Genomic DNA, 18,965 nt, shown 5'->3' with positions numbered 1-18,965 from the left:
AATATACTGCCTTAAACACGTATCAGTGTCCCGAAAAAAGCTGTGATCTCCATGTGTGAACATCAGTAATAAAGCAAGAGCCTTTGAAAATAATGCTGTAGTAAAGGGAAAAAATCAGAAGAATTTTCAATTCCTTAGAAATAATGTAAACACTATTTAAAACATAAAGGCAATATGAATTTGATTATTAATGTGGGCAAATAGTACGGTCCATTAAATTTTGTAATTTAATATTCCACAGTTCCAAAATCCATTTTGTCATAGATTGAGTTGAAAGTGAGAAGGGACTAGTCAATTATTGAGAATTATTATTTATATAAAAGACGTGATTAAATTTCATCCAATTAGTTCTCTGCCAAGTGCAGTTTTATATATTTGACTGAAATAAAAGTAGTGCTTGGCTGAAGCAGAATTTTCCAAAAGACTTGAGATCTTCAGTTGAACAGTGAACTGACAGAGAAGCTGCCACTTCCCTGGACAGTTTGTTTTGATAGTTATCTCCACTCAGAAATATTTATTCTCCATGGAAATTATTTCTGTTTGGGCTTTGTGAACTTTAGTTCATGGATTCTTATATACCTTTTAAACTATCTGCTAAAAACTGGGGCAAGTAGTCTAATACCAGACTTTCTCACATCTGTCATGGTAACAGAATCACTCGTGTGCGTATGATTCCTCTGTTTATGAAGCCAGGATGAGGCAGTCACCACAGTGAAACCTTGAATAATGTTGTGTGTGTTTGATGCCAGAAGGTTTTTATGTTGCTGTCTCCCAGGACGAGTCCTTTTCCTTAGTCCTCTTCTTCCTACACCAATGATTATTAACTCATTAAGTCCTATTTGCAAGTTTCTGCATTTCTGATACCCTTATGTTCACATCTCTCAATACTTCAGGGTGAGGTGAAACCCATTCTAGAGATGCATGACTCCTTTGCATTGGATTAGAAAACTTTGCCCTATAGATCTCTGGAAGTTATGAGATGACTTCCACTGTGGTACTGAAAGAAGTTTGTACATGATGCAAGCAATCACAACTGCTCTTTTTTTTTCCTCTGATAATTTTTGTATTGACTACAAGTATTCTTTCAGTTGTCGCAGTGGTTATTAAATCCAGAGTAATCTGAAGTCTGTTTAGTCTTAGTAATAGATCTGTGTAGACCTTCCTTGTCTGGTGAGGTCCTCAAAAAAGACTTAAGTCATTTAAACTAAAGTCAAATAGCCAGCAACTAGGTTTTATTAAACTGAAATCTAGGCAATCTATTTACAGTGTAGAAGTTCAAAGGAATTGCATAAGAAAAAAACGATACGAAAATGTTTCTACAATATTCAGTGTGTGTTCCTGGTGCATTTGCAATGTTGCCTTCAAGCAGTACAATTATCTTGTGTTGCCGAATGCACTTCTTGGTTGCCTCTAGTCTTGAGGAAGCTTTTTCCTGCACCTTTGAGGTCAAGCTATCTCATTATTTCACTTTGATCTTTCAGTATTGTGTGAACTCTAGGAAAATTGCCAGTTCCTTGTGTACCCATCCTTTAGCATGGGATGCACTGCTGTCTCTGGGGTGTTCTTTTCCCTTACAATGCAGAGTAGCTCCCCAGGAACGGACTGGTCTCATCTTCCCTCTGCTGTCCATCTGGTCACTTCTGAAAGGAACATAGCATATTCGAAATGAGCAAATTAGATGTTCTCATTCACTCTGAGAAGCACAGGTTTTTGGTGGTTGCTTTGTTTGACTCAGTTTGTTTGGCTTGTTTTTTTTGTTGTTGTTTGTTTTTTTCTTATTGCCTGTTTTGTTTGTTGGTTTGGTTTGGGTTTTTTAAGTGCACATGCACTTGTTGTATTTTTTTAAAGGGATTAAACATGTTGCCAAATGCCCTTTTGTTGACAGTGCTGTCTTAAAAAGTTTTATTTTCTATAAATGGAACACTGCAAGAGTAGCTGGTATTACTTATTTTTATATATATACACAAATAGATAGACATAAAGATATCTCAGAAATTTTAATATATTTTATAATCTAGTGTTTGGATTAGAAAGATTAATGTTAATTATAAGTAGTTAAAGGAGTTTTTCATGCCATCCTTAGGTGGGAAAGCAAATAAAGAGGTGGGTAGTGATCGAATGATGAGATAGCTATGTAAGGAAAGAGGCTAATATTTATTTTGTTTTGTTTATGAGGAAAGCCTACTGTGTCATAGATTAAGATTTGCATTCTAACAGATTATAAACTTTCTTCCTGTGGTTCTGGACCAGTAGTATTAGAGTTCTTTGTTAATCTTGATATTAAGCAAATTGTTTACTCCTAATATGATAGTGCTTTTTGTTAGATGTCTTCATCACTGTTTGTTGGCTATGCCCTAGGAGCTGTGTGGATTTTCTCTACACAAGTGCTGGTCTTGCATCTGTTTTTGTGAAGTATTTCTCTACCGATTCTGTTTGAGAAACAACGTTGCCCAGCACAGAGTTTCTTGAGAATTACATAATTGTATTCTTGTAGTTGCTATAGGGAAGAGGGCTGTTGAGAGTAAATTCATCTAAACACTGGAAAGATTATTTGATATTGAGTTATTAAAAAAGAGCAGATTAATCCTCTAGTTGTCATGGTTGTTCCCTGTGTTGACAAAAGTTGTTTGCAAGGTGGCTGTTACTGAGTTGGTTTCATTCCTTCTCCCGGGGAATAGCTGTCATCAGGGATTTTGTGGTAACTGGTCAATATTTGATGCAGTTTTTGGACAGATTTTCACACTCTTTCCTTTGAAGTAAAAATTTTTCTTTGAGTTTTTATTTGTTGATGTAATATTCTTAGAAGGTTTAAATGTAATTTTGTCATATGATTGGAATAAATGTCTAGACCAATAGTTAAAAATGACCACCCTTCCCTCTTTATTTTGGCAATCAAATACAGGTGAAATACATAGCCAGATTTTTTCCTCCATTCTGCTTACCAGGAGCAAAACGCTTTTAAGTGCAGCTCCATGATTTATTTTATGATATGAAGCAACAACAGCAGCAAGTTGATATTGTTGGTTAGTAACCCAGTGAAAGACCAAGTTTGACTTAGTAGACATCTGCAGTGCCACTGTTGGAAGTTTCCTGCCATTTTACTACCTTCAATAGCCTCTAATAGTGCTGTGCAGACTCATCCTTTGTCTGCACTTAGCTATCTTGGGCTCATGGATCACTGCTCCATGTGCTTTTAACTCTCTGCATGGCAAATGACCCTGGTCTTAGGTATTTGTGTCTCTTCTAAATCTGTATTAATAAGCCATCCCAGTGATTTATCACACTCGAAAAACCCTAGCAGATGTAAAGCTAAAAAATGCACATTTCTGAGCCATAACAATCAAAGAAAGAAGTTGTCTGTGACTGTGTCTTAAAATAGCACTACCTTATAGTAATTTCTGTGTGGTAACACCTGTGAATTTTTCACTTCCTGGTATACTTCAGAGTTTATGATCTTTTTTTTAAAGAAGATCATGGATACTGTCTGAAAACTCTTTCATGAATTCATTACATTTCGTGCAAATCATTTGATACTCTTTATGGCTTCTACTGAGCGAAGCTGCCTTTACCTAAAGTGGTGAGTCATTGAGGCTGTGTAAGGACACTCTCACCATTTCTCTTACCTCAAAAATTATCAAAGTAATTATATTTCATCCATAAGGCTGATTATTAAATCTAAGCTACTGCCTTTTCTTTGTCATGGTCACCATGGCCAAGAATATAAAAAAATAAAATTTAGGCAACACTTTTTTTCTGTAGAAATAGGAAAAATTGCTTAAGAGCTGACAGAGAAAAAAATTTTTATTTTTTTTTTTTTTAATTGGTAAACTTCTTATTTTCAGTTATTTTTGTCTATATTTAATGGAAATATATTTCTGTAAAGTATAGAGAGTTTACACTGAATACTTACATCACAAGTACAGAACAGGCTTTTTTAAGGCTAGTGAAAGAGCATTTGAAAATGGTTTAAAATGTGGCTGGGTGGTTGCACAGCTGCTTTTAATGATAGAGAATTTTTTTTCTTTTTTGCTGTTTAAACCTTAACTTCGTATTTTTTCTTTAAACACCCAACATGGTTACATCCTGATTGGGAAGAAAAATATATTTAAACTCCCAAGAAAATACATGTTGGTGGTTTTTTTTTTTTAGTATGCCTGCTAGCCTAAATGCTCTCTATGAAGTAGAAAACTGTCTTAAAAGGAACAGGCTCTTTATCTGTTCAGTTATCTGTATATATTCCATTGTATTAGAACTACTCCATCATTAATTCTGTTCTAATTCTCTTTAAACTGTGTGTGCATGTTACTTGGAGTATTATGTGTCTTTGAGAGTTACTGATTTAAAACTAGTTACCCGGTGATGCTTTAAATTAATTTTTATGCAAAGCCGGAATAGGGTGTTTCAAGCTCAATTACCTTGTAAAAGAAAATCCAGTTTATATAGTTTGAGATTAGAATGTAGATAAGGTTCTTCCAGTTGATTGACAGAAGGTGAGGATTACTGCTGCTGAATAATTTGGGTAAAATATTTAATACAACAATACTAGGTATTATAGTTAGTGTCTCTGCTGCCCTGTACAAAAAGCATGAGAATGAAGACTAGAATGAGTGTATGAGAATAAAAACTACAGATCCATAAATCCAGTTATTAAATTAGCAAGAGAAGCTTGTCTGGTAAATCTGCTGATAAAGATAGGTCTGCCCTAATTTGATTTAACTGAATGTTTACTGCTTAAATACTGTGTCATTGGAAATAGTTACTTAGTAGGGATATGCAGCCTGCTCCTCTCACTTAGGTACAAGGGGTAGCCTTGGCTAACTAGGCTTGTGCTTCCAGTGCAAACAAGTGCTGCCAACAGCTTGACAAGACCACTTCAAATATTGTTAGGAAATGTATTTTTCTCAACCCTCACACTGTTTTTTGGTCGCCTCCCAAATTTCTCCGCCTTTATTCTGTTGCTTCTCTTTCTAGATCAAACTTGTGGTTTATCAAGAATTTCGGGCAATAAACTGCAACATCTGAAGTTCAGATGAAAGTATTAAGAAAAATGGTTCAAACTTAGAACTTTAGTACTGTTATGGAGAAATGTTTAGCAACATTAAATATTCTCAAGCTATGAAACCAACTTTGAAATGCCTTGTTCTGAATTGGGCCACCTTTTACTTTCAGAATAACCATTTTTATAAGCCCTTTGAACAGTTTTTCTCTAGTTTTGTATTTCTTCCCAAAAGCCACAGAGATTTAAAAAATGTCTTTTCCAGGGTGGTACTGTTTGGACAAAATCAAATTAGTAATTTTGACTAATCCGCAAATTTTAACAAGTAAGTGTCACATAACATTTTTCTTTTCATGATGATGAGTTCTTTATCGTCTTATTTGGCCTATGAAATGTTATAGCTCTAAGAAGAGAATCTCTAGTGTATTAGATAATCTCAATTTAGTATTTGATAGTTCCTCAAAATTCATGTTTTGTAGTATAGACTTGCATGGCCATGAGTCTGTTTAGAATTTTTAGTTTTTAATTGCTAATTGGTCTGGAACATTTGTTAGATGAAGAACACAGTCTTGGCTGCTGTTTGGCTTGTGCAGTATGAGGTAGCATGAAGAAACTGGTTTTGAGGCTACAATTGAAATATCTCTTTAATTTGTCTTTGATTTCATTCAATCCTCTAATTTAGTAATGTTGTTTCCCAGTTTTTAAGATTGTTGTTTCCCACTGTTGTTTATAGGTCAATAATGACCGACTTGTACTACCTCAGTCAAACAGATGGAGCTGGAGATTGGCGAGAAAAAGAGGCCAAAGACCTAACAGATTTGGTACAGAGGAGAATAACTTATTTACAGGTAAGAGGATAGAGCTTTTGATGCAAAGTAAACATTTTTCTCTTCTTATATACAGAGCACTTAGCTAAAACCTTGCAATAGAATAATTACATGACAGTTTAAAGTGAATGTTGGTATATGAATGACTGATGTAGAAAGGAAATTATTACCTTTGTTTCAAACAGTATTATATATGTAAATGGAAGGTAATATTTTAAGGAAGTCTTTGGGGTTTGGATTTTTGTCGTTGGTTATTTTGGTTTATTTCTTTCTTTGGTTTTGGTTTTGGTTTTTTTTTTTGATTTGTGGTTTTTACTGGGCTGTACTTCCCTGTTTGAATTTTTTGTTTTATTGTAAAAGATAATTGTCTGGTTGACTTTTTTTTTATTCTTTAGAATATCAAAATGCATAAATATATTTGCATTGTTTTAAAAATAAAAATATAAAAGTAGTTGTATCAAACTTCTGAACTAGCAGCCCATTTCTAAATAAGCAAAATTGAAGGGCTTGTAGAGTGTATTGTCTAGTCCTAGATGGTTTCAAAAGATGTTTGAGACTTCTCTAGATGCTCATATTTTTGAGTGTATAAGGCCTTTTTAATATATGTGCTTGTGTGTGTGTATAAAATTTAAATAAAACTTGATCTGAAGGTGTTGGGGCTTTTTTTCATGACTGAATGCATGCAGCTATTTGTGCAGTGATCAAAAAGACATTTAATGTAGTCTGTTTTATTTGTACTTGGTTTACTTTCTGTGGTATGTATGCAGCTGTTTTGAATGGTCACTCCTAATGTGTGATCCTTTCCTCTTGTGTGAATAGCTGAATTTGTTTCTCAGATTTTCATTATTTCACAGTTCAGCTGTTGGAACCTTCTCTTCTGTGACCAAGCTATGTATTTGTTGCTTGTTAAATAAAAAAAGACACCCTTCTGAGGAAAAAAAAATCTCTGAATTGTGCAGGAGTCATCACTTTATTGTATTTCTTCAACTCCTTTCTGAGAACTGTTCCTTATTTTTTCATTTGGATGTCACTGTTTGACAGTAGTGTGCTGTAAGTGCTTTTCATGCTGATAAATATAGCCTTTCTCTACCTTTCCCTCCTCTTTCATGATCCATTTGTTGTCTTATTTAGTAATATAACTGTGCAAGTCCTCAAAAAGAGCACAAAGTTATTTGCTTTAACAAATATGCACCACTGTAAAGCAGTCAAATGGTTCAAAATCACAGAGATATATATATACACCTCTATTAATAATAAAACTGTATTAAAAAATAAGATAAAATAAAAAATTCAACAACCCTTGCCCCTCAAGTCAATGCCAAAAAGAATTATATGGGAAATATTTGTAATTTTTTTTTTCAGTTAAGTATGAAAGTACTGTATAGCATTTTTCTGGTGCATGTTGAACAGGGAAGCTGCATTATTTTGGGACATCTCTCTGGCAAGTCATTTAGCTGAATGATTGTGAATAGTGATGACTGCTACTTCATTTGGATGACATTACCATAAATTTGATTTAATGAGGCTACATGTAACTAGTTCCCTGTAGTTAGAGCAACATTTAAAAAGCTAAGAGCTTATATTTAAGGAAAAGGCGTTTTTTTCAGAGATGATTTTTATCAAACAATTGAAGAGAATGTGCAAGAGAAGTCAGATAAGAGCACCTGTAGTACTGTCATCAAGTGAGTAAATGATTATGAAGGCAGCAGTTTTCTGTCCCTTCTCTTTTGTGCTTATTTTTGTTCTGTTTATTTTAGGAAGTTTGTGATTCATTCAGCATGCAGTCTCGCAATAGCAGAGTATTTTTGCCTCTGATTTAAAAAAAATCCCAAACTTTTTGTTCAGCTTTGAAGGTTAAAAATATAATTAGGTGAGAAAGGTTACTAATTGCTCAAAAATACATCAATTATACTAGTCATATTCATACTATTTAGTTGGGGCTTTTTATGTAGGCAAAGAAAAGAAAGTTGGTCACAAGACTTTTTTCTGAGCTTTTTGGGTTTGGCAGTAATTTTGGTGATTTAATGTGTCACTTAGAATTTTCTATATTAAATCTTCTCCCTCACATTAAAATTACTGATACATATTTTTAATAAAAGCGCTCATGCTAAAATGACAACAACAGTAAAAAAGGCTCTGGGCACTTGGCATACATGCAAAGGGTGCACCCCTCACAACTGTGAGTCTTGAAAAGTTTAAACTTGTATCCTTTGCTCAATCAAATCAAATATATGATATATTTTTAGTATAATAACCACTTAAGAAAGTGTGATCACTGCTGATGTCTGTGTGAAGTTTTCTCTAGGATTTCTGCATCGTGGATTGAGGAGCACCATGTGTTTAGTCCGTCTGCATGCTGGGATGTTTTACTCAAGCTGAAGCTTGTGTGTTGTAGCAGGGTAGGTGCAAACCAGAGGAGTTAACATTAGAGGAAGGTTTGACATCTCTGTCTCTCAAATTGAATACCTACTATTTCTGACTAGGGAAGAAAGAACATTTTCTTTCAGCAGCTGGAAGAAACTTCCGGTGGTTTGGTTGGTTGGGTTGTTTTTTTGCTTTTTTTTGTTTTTTTTTTTTTTTTTGCCTTTGGAGTTTTTCTCCTTCCAGAGTCTTGAGGAGAGCTGATATGAAAAGGAATGATTACAAATGACATCATAAAAGAAGGGGAGTAGAAGATGGTGTGAATTACATTTGCGATAATTAGGATGAGAAACACCCTTCCTTGACATCATTCTCTAAAAAAATGGAATTTTCCAAAGATTTTGGGTGGGACTGTCTTCTCCAGCAGACTGTGTAGCATCAAAGAACAAAATACTTATTGAAAATATAAAAAAAGAACAACTTTGTTAATGAGCATCATACTGTGTTTATGAGGTTACTTAGTAAATTGTAGCAGACTGCTTTCCCACTCCACTCTAATCTGTTGTGATTCATTGGATTAAGTACATTTCTCTGAACTGTTTTAAATTCAGAAACAACACAGTCATTTCTCCTATAGTAAAATGCATTTTAAGGAGCAGAGTTTACTTTTGCCAGTTTGTCATGTGTTTTGATGTTTGGCTACACACTTGGAAGCACTGGAAGATGGAGAGGCTTTGAAGCAGCCCTTGGGAGATCATTCCCATCTGAGTCTACTTTCTGTGAATAGGCCAACCAAGAGCCCTGGAAGAAGAATACAGTGGAAACCCTGAATTTTGTGAGAACAACAATGTATACCCATGTTCTTTGTGATGAAAGACCATTAAATCTGTCTTGCCAGTTGCAAAAGTTCTCTTTTATTTTAGAAGGCATTCTCTTCCACAGAAATGTATAATTATAACCATTTTACTATTCTGAAAATTTGTTACTGTTTTCAGTTGCATTGTTCATAGAAGTAATTCTGAGAAAGATAAAAGGTGTAAACTTTGTCATGGCTTGATAATCTAATCTTCATATTGAAGTATGTTTTGTGTGGTTGGTCAGCTGTCGGTTTTTTGTTTGTTTGGGATTTTGTTTTTTTTGGTATTTGTTTTTAATGCAGTTGTATGGCTGTTACGTTGCAGGGCTTGAGATTCCTGGATGTCCCTTATATCCCTCTCTTGATTATGTAGATCATTAAATTGGAGATAGGAGTGTGTGATGAGCAGTGTCGTTAGAGTTGAGAACAGAGTGTACTGCTCATTCGAATCAGGGATTTACAGTCCTTTTATGTGTCTTTGTGCCAGGAGGAAAACTCTTCTGTCAGTCTTCATTGATTTTGAAATTGACTGGTTTTTTTATCAGCTCAATACTTCTACTGGTTCCTTTGGTTGGCAGTTTTGGTTATGAACACCCAAGCTATTCTGATGCTTGAAATGTAACTTTTCTTCCTTATCAATGGTTAATACGTCCACCTTTTTCCAGAAACATCCGTTGAAACTGCAATATATCCATGTATCTCTACTTCCCTTTTTCTTTTTAAATTCTCAGTATATAATTGAAGCTCAAGTACTGTTTTGTCTTTTTGCTACTTGAATATAGCAATTTGAAAAAAACCACAATCATAAAGAAATTAGTTAACTAGCTTCCTTTTTAAGTCACAAACTAATACTAGGATATATATAGTTTTTAGTTAAGTCTTCAAATAATGTTAAAACCCAAGTAAGTGCATAATATTAACATGGGTAAGCAGTCACACTATCAAATTATATTTCATTATGTGATTACTACTTGATTTCCATAATATTGTTCATAAGCTGTTGTATGAAGCTTGCATTTGCATGAAAGAAAGTTAGAAAGGCGCACCTTGACAATACTTTAAATATGCCATCGATTAAGTGCTTTCATTTTAGAGGACACAGGCATTTGGAGGTAATGGCAAATGTAGAAAGCATTATATTGTCTATGGGCATTTCCTAAAAATTCACAGAGATTATCCCTTTCAATGAAAATTGTGTTGTGGCTTTACCCAGGCTGGCAACTGAGTACCCCCCCAAACACTCACTCCTCTTCTTCCCTGGCGCAACAGGGAGGAGAATCAATGGGAAAAAACTTCTAAACAAACAAAAAAAACCCACAAAGAAACCCCATTGTGGGTTGAGATAAGAGCAGCTTAATAACTGAAACCAAGCAAAATATGATAATACTAATGACAGTTGTAATAATAAAAATATAATGCTGCTGAAAATAATGATATGAGGAGGTATTTTTTCATGGAGTTCTTTCTGTGTGGACTTGTACAGAATACTAGAAAGGCCCTCTTTCTCTTCTGAAAAACTGTGGGAAATACATTTGTTGTAGTTTCAAAGATACCTGTTAGGTTTAGTCTCAAGTTATCCTTTAGATTTGTGATGACAAAAGTACTGGTCTGAGGAACAAAATTTGGGAATGGAAATTTTATTTAATTTATTATTTTCATACCTAGTTCGGCTTTAAATCAGGTGTATTTAAAAGGAAAAAAAAATGCTGTAGTTGTAGCACATGTTGTAGAGTTTTGGGTTTGTTTTTATTTTGGATGTTTTGTTATTTTCCCCCCTGCCCCACAATCTGAATTGTCATCCCCTCCTGTACACAACTGAATGCACAAATTAATTTTCTGTTAAAGTGTTTTAGGACTCAGAATATTCAGATTATCTTTAAAATCACTTGAAGGAGGGATCTCAATTCTCCAGACAGGGATCACTGTTTTTTAAAAGATTTCATTTGATTGTGGCAAATTTACAGAAAATTTTATTTAAGGTGGTTTAGATGTGAAAGAAACAGAATTTATATTGATGCTCAAATATCAGTATTTTCACAACTTATCTGAAACTTTCATCACAGAGATTTTATGGAAGACCTTTCTGGAATTTAGAAGTATGTCTACAGCCATGCAAGTATGAATGTGTACAAAAAATTACTATATTTTATGTAAAGAAAAACTTCTCTTGATTGTGTTGTTGTGTTGTCCACATACCTGAGAATATTTATTAGTTTGTACTTTTAAACATAGCATTCATATAATGTGGGCATTTGCCTCCTGTCTTGTGGTTTCTTGGTTTGTGGAAGTGAAATACATTATTTTATGGAGAGTGTATGCAGATTAAAATTTTGTCCTTTATCAGCCTGCTCAGGTATGTGTTTTACATTCTGTATTTACTGTGTGGTCAGCTAGCCTGGGAGGCAGTCCCTTAATAAGCATTTGTTTTATTCTGTACCATGTAGACAGGTGGAGATTTTCTTTTATTGGATGACATGCGTGCTTATTGAAACAGAACTAACAAACTTGAAAAAATGCCAAAGGAAAAAGCATTCCAACACTGAGAATCATGTTGATGAAATGCTGATGAAATGTGAACTTGGAGTCCAAATGTTGGCTTATTCTGACAGATTTACAAATGAGAAAGTAATTTAAAGTCTTGAATGTATTCTATTTTACATTAGGATAGTGAAGTTGTTCAATAACTGTTCATGTTCACAGTGAAGAATTCACATAAAATTTTCATGGAGCTGAAGCTTACTCATCCATTTTAATAGATGTATTATAGCAGGATGGCTTCTGTGATTTATGACATTTGCCAGTTTTTCAGAGAAACATACGCCTTTGGTGTATCTTCTCTTCAGCTTCACTTTTTCATCCATCCTTACAGAACCCGAAGGATTGCAGCAAAGCTAAGAAACTTGTGTGTAACATCAACAAAGGTTGTGGCTATGGCTGCCAGCTGCACCACGTGGTCTATTGCTTCATGATTGCGTACGGCACCCAGCGCACGCTCATCCTGGAGTCGCAGAACTGGCGCTACGCGACCGGCGGCTGGGAGACCGTGTTCCGGCCCGTCAGCGAGACCTGCACTGACAGAGCAGGCTCCACCACTGGCCACTGGTCAGGTAAGGCCGAAGCACTCACTGCATTTCTCCTTGCTTTTCTGCAGCTTCGTTCATGTAGGATTATTTTGTTGTCTCTTTCATGTTGTGTGGAGCATGGTAACTATGACTACAGTTGTGTATGCAAGCATCTTTTATATCTTATTTGCCCATCGTATTGAAAATAAAATTCCTTGATAAGATAGCTCTGCATTGGCAGAGTTTTTTAATACGAAAGTTTTGTATTTGAGATTTAAATTATAATTTTTCAGCAGGCTGCTTCTGTGTTCTCTGCCAGATATTAATCTAATTTTCATGGGGAGAGAGTATTAAATAGAGGCTGTTGTTAATAAACTTTTTTAAAAAGCAGGGATGTTTCCAATATTAAGCAATAGAAATATAAAAGAAATGGTATCCAATAGTCATTCACACCCCAGTAAAATAAAGAACTAGTTGATACAATTCCTCATGCAAGCTTAACAGATACAAAATTCATGTTGTAAAAACAATGGCAATGTTAAATACGAATTTTATTTGTACATCAGCAAGGTGGTCCATTCTTATATCATGCTGAACAATTTGCCTAGAGTAAGTAGATGGGCACTGAGGTTTGGAGGATCAGATAGCTTTGTTTTTGTCAGAGTAAACGGCATTTGTTTTAAATGACATCTTTCTCCGTGTGATTGATAGTCAAAACATATCAACATCTTCAGTCTTTTCACTAGGACACTGCATATCCAGTGCATATGGAATCTTAAAGTAACTACTAAAAGGTTTTGCAGGTCTGAAATTAACTTAACCAGGGTTACAAAATCCAGTTTACAGATTGCATGTAAGCTTGTGTGTTTACACATTGAAACAGCATTTGCACATTGAAATAGCATCTGTTCTTCAAAGCTTCAAGATGCTACAAAACTTAGCTTTGAGAATTCTAGTGGGGTTTGTGAAAGAGATTTTTTTTTGCAAAAAATGTTTCCTAGAAATGGTTGGATGTTTTATAAAAACAACTATAAATGGAAAATGGATATTGAGAACTCCAGATGAAGTTTTATTCATGTTTGGCGAAGTTAGTAAGTGAAACGACCATCTGGACATGGTTCTCACCAGGCTCCTCTACGTGACTCCAGAATTTAGATGCAGACAGTTTTGTGAGCAACTTTTTAGCACAGTAATCTGGAAAACAGTGTTCTGGAGCACTCATGCACACATGGCTTCAAAAGAATATATACTTCCATGAAAACCTGCTTAAATAGATGATGATTTCCTGCAATGCAGGCTCTTGCTGGTGAAAGTACAAATAATGCTTCATTTTGGCTCCCTACAGTTTGGGTTCTTTTTTTTTTTTTTTCCTTTTTTTTTTTCCCTCTCTTTTCTATTAGTTTCTAGATCAGGGTGAATAGTTTGAAGGCTGAGCACATGAAATACCCTGATGCCATAAATTATGTTTTAAATAATGGATGCCACTAATTTGAGTTTTGATATTCTAGAGCTAGCAGACATTGAGCTATGAAAGACAATCTCTCTGTAGTTAGCCTGTTGGCCAGCCACACATGCTGTAAACTGTGTTAAATTCTGATCCTGTGCAATGGCTTGGCCCGTGAGGATGCATGATACTGACAGGCGATCTCTTTACCAGCCTCAGTGTGGCTTCAGTAGGAATCTTCACTGGATGCTTAATTGCTGGTAAATTTTAAAGACATTGTATCTTGCTGAAGATTTCTGTGTGCTTTTTATGCCTCCCTAAATGTATATAGATTTTTATTTACTTGTATATCTATTTATCTATTCCCTGTTTTTACAAGGACAATTAAGTCTGAAATACTTAACTCTGGTTAGAGCAGTTTGTTTGCAAAACCACACCTTTAATTTTTTTTTCTCTACAAATTCTGAAATCTGCATGGGATTTCCTAGATTTTCAAAATAAATGTATTAAAACGCATTGACATTTATCAATTTTCATTTTTCATAAATAAAACATTTCTCCTATGTACTGTAGGGATTTTTCATTATTTTTTAAAATTATGTTTCAAAAATATTCATACAAGTGAATAATTATAGCAAGTGTTCAATGTAAATTATAGAAATAGGCCAACAAGTCAGAAAAGTATATCATTTAAGACATGCTTCCATGTAATTTGCAGACCTGCATAGATGGTAAGTTAGTAAAGTGTACTTCATGACAAAATTGTTTAAATTTGTGCATATATCTTTCTTCTTTTTAATTAAATTGCCTCTGCTTGACACCTTTCAGTTTTATTAGCAGCACAAAATTTTCAATTTTCTGAACTTTATCTTCAGTGAAACAATTTAGATAGTAGAACCTTCTACAAAAAATTAAGAGGCTTATATAAGCTGAGAATACATACAGTTTTGGAATTTTCTTTGTCCAATCCTCTCCTAACTAGGTATAAAAGCTAAGGGTTTTTTTTGAATTTGAGAACTAAAGTGAATTTTAATGGACAAGCTGATATTTGTCTGATAGCAGAAGATTAGTAAGACGTGTTACCATCTGTGAAGAACTAGGGGGCATCTCAGCCCACGTCATGTTTTGCACTTATTCTTTGTGTTTGACATGGTAGTTCTGTAATCAAGTTCAGCTTTTCTGGCTTAAACATATTAAAATCATTGAGAATTCTATTGCAGATTTGTGTAAATACAGCAGTTATTTTACACTGTGGCATAAGGTTTCTTTGTCCTTTTTTTCACTCATATTGTCATTCCAGAGAAAAAATCTTAAGAGATGCTCTTTTTAGTTCTAAAATTATATCTTGCCTGTAATTGCATCTTTCTTGTAGTTCAGTATTTCCTTTGATATCTATGGTCAAACTGTTTTTGAACAATTTAGGTAGGAATTTTTATAAGAAGCATGGATGATTTCCTAGCAATAAGAGCCAAAATAGAGAGAACTTGTGAAGACTTATTTATCATGAAATTTTTGATGGATTTTCTTTAAATTAATTAGTTAGCCAGGTCATAATGTTCTGTTATCATTGCTGCATGCTAACATGGAGTCTCTCTTCTTATAATTTTTTACTTGCTGATTTATGATATGGTGGCATTCCCCAATAATAAATTGAAAGAGGACTATAAAATAACAAGACAAAAAAAATCATAGAATAAATAGGAAAGAAAACAGATTAATGGGGAGGACAGATTAATGTACTGTAAGAAGTCTTATGTGCATTTCATGCTGGAGAATGAAGGGATGTGGTGGTAAAGAAGGCATCTACATGCTTTAAATAACAGTATGTGCTCCTTCCCATAAGGCCTAAAAACCAGGAAGATGAAAGATAACTTGAAAAAGGAAACCTGAAACGATGTTTCCTACAATTATCCTTGAATATTGATTTTGCTGCCTCTAACTATGGTTTGATGAATTAATGCTTTGAGGAAGGGATACCCAGAGGGGAGAAAATGGCAGAGCTCTTCATTTGTTGGTAGTGCCAGCTTTTAAGTGTTAATTGAACTACAATCTTAAAATATGAATTAACTAATATGTTTATATGTATAATTCAAGAACAAGGATACTGTGGGTACACAAAATGAATGTTTAATTTATTAAAGCCTATCTGGCAACAGTAATCAAAAGGACTAAATAAAAATTGCAAAATCAAACCATGAAAACTTTCACAGAATTAATTGCAGTAAATTAAAAAGTTTCACTCCATGAACTAGATATTCCTTGACAATAGTTTTTTTTATGTAAATCAGCTGAATATTTAGGTTTGGGCTAAAAAAACCCTTTAACTTGTGTACAATTGCATGAATTATGTTTTGCTCCCATGTCTCAAACTTATTTATAAAATCTTGCAGAAAAAATGGATTAATTTCTACTTCTAATTCTTAATTTTGTTTTTATACAGTGACTTTCATTATTTACATTTTAATTCAAACAAGTTCCATTTCTGTGAAGCAAGCTGGAGAATGGTGATTTGAGAGAACAGAGTGTAGCAGCAACCTCTGTATTTTCCATTTTTTTCAATTGTGTTAATCTTGAAATCAAGCTACTGATACTGTGTAGAGTTTTTGTCCTCAAGGTGCCTTGTCAGATACTCTATGTAAAGACATTTGTCTGTGTAAACACATAAATATATTTAGGAAGTGGTAATTCTTAAAAGGACCTTGGAATTCTAATGAGGTAGGTCTGAGTTTTCAGAGCAGCGCAGTAGCTTAAGAGAGCAAAGTGTTCCTTATTCATGTCTAAGTGGAGGGTTATTGAATAATAGCAAGAAGTTATTTCCACCTTGCAGAGCAAAGACAGGCTGCAGGACACTGTCTGCTTCTGTTACCAGGCCTTCAAAATGGATATTGATAAATATGAAGGGCCTACACTGGTTCAAGGACATAAAAATCTGCTTTGCAGTAGGAGATTCAAAACCATAATTCAATTCTAAAATAAAGCAAGTTTTAAAAGCTGGTCCTGCCACATTTTATAGGTATTTCTATATGGGAAGTGTTTCTACTTTTAGACAAAGATGTGGCTGGACAATTCTGACTGGAAATGAGGTCTGCTTTTTAACAGCAACTCACTACTGCTGTTGACCCCTATTTTGGCAACTGGTCCCAAAGCAGAAAAGCAAAAAAATTGCATTATCTGAAATTGGAATAAAGGAGATGCAGTCTTTTCTTGTAACTAGCCTTATTTCTTTTGGGGTTTTTTTAACGCAGAAGAATGTTTGCCTTTGCTCCTTGAGTGGGTATGGGATTTTTTTTGTTTGTTTTGTAGTGATACTTTCAATATTGTCTTACAGCTTGTGTCACAGAGTTAACTTGTGCAGTCCCAAATCTGCAATACTAAATTAAATTAATTTGTATTTTAAGGGGGTCTTCATAAAGTACATCTCTGTGTTCTTTCACGCTATAATCAGTCAAGCCAAGTTGATCCTAATGAAGCCATTTACATAGGCTAAATGTACCACTGGTTCTCATTTAATTATATGAGGAATTACATCAAATCTATTCTTGATAAAAGAATGGTGCTCTTGGAAGTTGTTTGCCATGTCAGTGGCATTTTTTAACAGGATGGGAGATAAATGGAAAATACTTGCATTTAAATACAGCCATTGTCTGGTAGCAGAAGTTAGAATGTCTGTATTTCTTTAAAGGTCAATGTTTATATTTACATTATCTATCAAAAAATGTTCAGGAAGCGAAAACATGGGGATTGTATACATTGAGTTCTCCTTAAGTCATTGCTAATTTAGGTTAAGATTTGATGTCTGTATAAAATGCAATTGACTGCTTGATATAGTTCCTTGCATGGGCAGGACCATAGGCAGATTAGCACACACTTTGTTCCATGAGAATTGTTTAACTGTGTTGAATTGAAGGAAGGTAACCTAAGTGTGCCCACTGAAATAGTTACTTTCCAAATAGCAGGGGCTTCTTTCCCTACGTTTCTTGATCAGGGAAAGCTGAAGCTGAAGACTTAGAAATCCAAGGAGTGCGTGGAGGTGGGGAAAAGGATTCTTGGCTTTGTTCTGTGCAGTGGTAGGAATAATCAATCACATATTTGATCACAGATCTTATGCTGTTCATACAAAATACTACACTTTGAAGCATGACTTTCCCTTTTTCCTAACAGATTGATGCTGCCCCCCCACAATGTAGTAGCAAACTAGTACTAGTAGGTTAGTGGTTAATTACAAACTTTCCTTATGAGCATTAAGTCATGGATGATAAATGACAGATTGGTAAACCAAGTTTCTATTAAAAACTGAAAAAAAGTTAAGTTTAACTGTTACCCTTTTAAGAATTGTTTAATAAGCAAAAAAAAGCTACAGATTGGCTTAATATTAAGAGTTTATTTGATTTAAGGTAGCCATTCTTTACTTGAAAGGTTATACTGCAGCATGTGCTGTAGGGAAAAATACTAGTGTGTTTTGTACCCAAATGAGAAAAATCAGGGTTTTTTTGAACATGAAGAGATGACATGAGGTAAACTAAGTATGTTAGGTCTCAAACAAACCGCAAAGTTTCAAATGTTAATCTGAGTTCTTTGTTTGGCTGCATAAATTTCAATCCAAACTGAAGCTTTCTTAGGGTTTTGGGGAATTATAACCTGCATTCAAGTTTTGAATAACTTTCTAATGTATTACACTAGGTCATTAAAATGTTCTGGTTAAGTAGTAGTTAGAAAAAATAGTTACCTATTTTTAAGTGATCTTTAAGCAAGAGTAATCTGAACTGGCAGCTGTGGAGTTGAATTCAAGTCATCCAAACCCTTCCTACGTCTTGAAAAGGACTACCACAATATCCAGGTGGAGACATCCCGGAGCACTGCCAGCACTATGGGTTATGGCTCTGATTCTTGGGAATGTATCAATTGTTACAGCAGCCATTCTTTCTCTTAATGCAGGCACTCTTAATTCTTTACAGTTAGCACAAGGCTGGGCGTTTGGTTCGTTTCAGTGTAACTTCACCAAGGGTGTTTGTGTTCTTGCATTTGAGTAATGAATTAAAAAAGAACCTTAAAATGTCATCTAATTCTCAGGATATGTTTCTTGTCTAGATTTAGAATGCCATAGTGAAAAGCTGCTTGTAGGCAAATGGCTCTGAATACAGTTTTTCCATCTTGTGAAATAACTGGAAGTTATACTAAGACTTTTAAGGCAGAAATAATTTCTTGCAGTTTGTATTTTTGTTTCTCAATCTTTAGGCCTTCAGCCCACTGATTTATTTCTGGTGTTGTGAACAGATAAGAAATTTGAAAAGCTGCCTTTTTATTGCACTGATCTCCTACCCACATTTGAAGACACACATTAATTTTAATTTAACATTTAATTTAATTTAGCATTTCATATGAAACAATAAATATTTTATATTCAAAGAAAAAATATTTA

At 34.4% G+C, this 18,965-nt stretch overlaps 1 protein-coding gene across 5 annotated transcripts in view; it reads left to right on the top strand.

Annotated features, from left to right (window-relative positions):
• LOC121673095 (alpha-(1,6)-fucosyltransferase-like) overlaps positions 1-18,965 on the top strand; it is a 90,166-nt gene that overhangs the window by 45,524 nt on the left and 25,677 nt on the right. For all 5 annotated transcript variants that reach the window (XM_042046138.1, XM_042046140.1, XM_042046141.1 and 2 more), the window contains 2 exons: positions 5,730-5,844; positions 11,910-12,147. In XM_042046138.1, coding sequence (XP_041902072.1) covers positions 5,730-5,844; positions 11,910-12,147 — 353 coding nt within the window. The remainder of the gene's footprint in view (positions 1-5,729; positions 5,845-11,909; positions 12,148-18,965) is intronic.

Source organism: Corvus kubaryi, unplaced genomic scaffold (genome assembly GCF_017639235.1).
Source record: "Corvus kubaryi isolate FWS band 111438036 unplaced genomic scaffold, C.kubaryi_AGA036_p1.0 65182, whole genome shotgun sequence".
In the NCBI taxonomy this organism is placed as follows: Eukaryota; Metazoa; Chordata; class Aves; order Passeriformes; family Corvidae; genus Corvus; species Corvus kubaryi.
The sequence above is the reverse complement of the archived record's forward strand: the minus strand, read 5'-3'. Positions and strand labels throughout refer to the sequence as shown.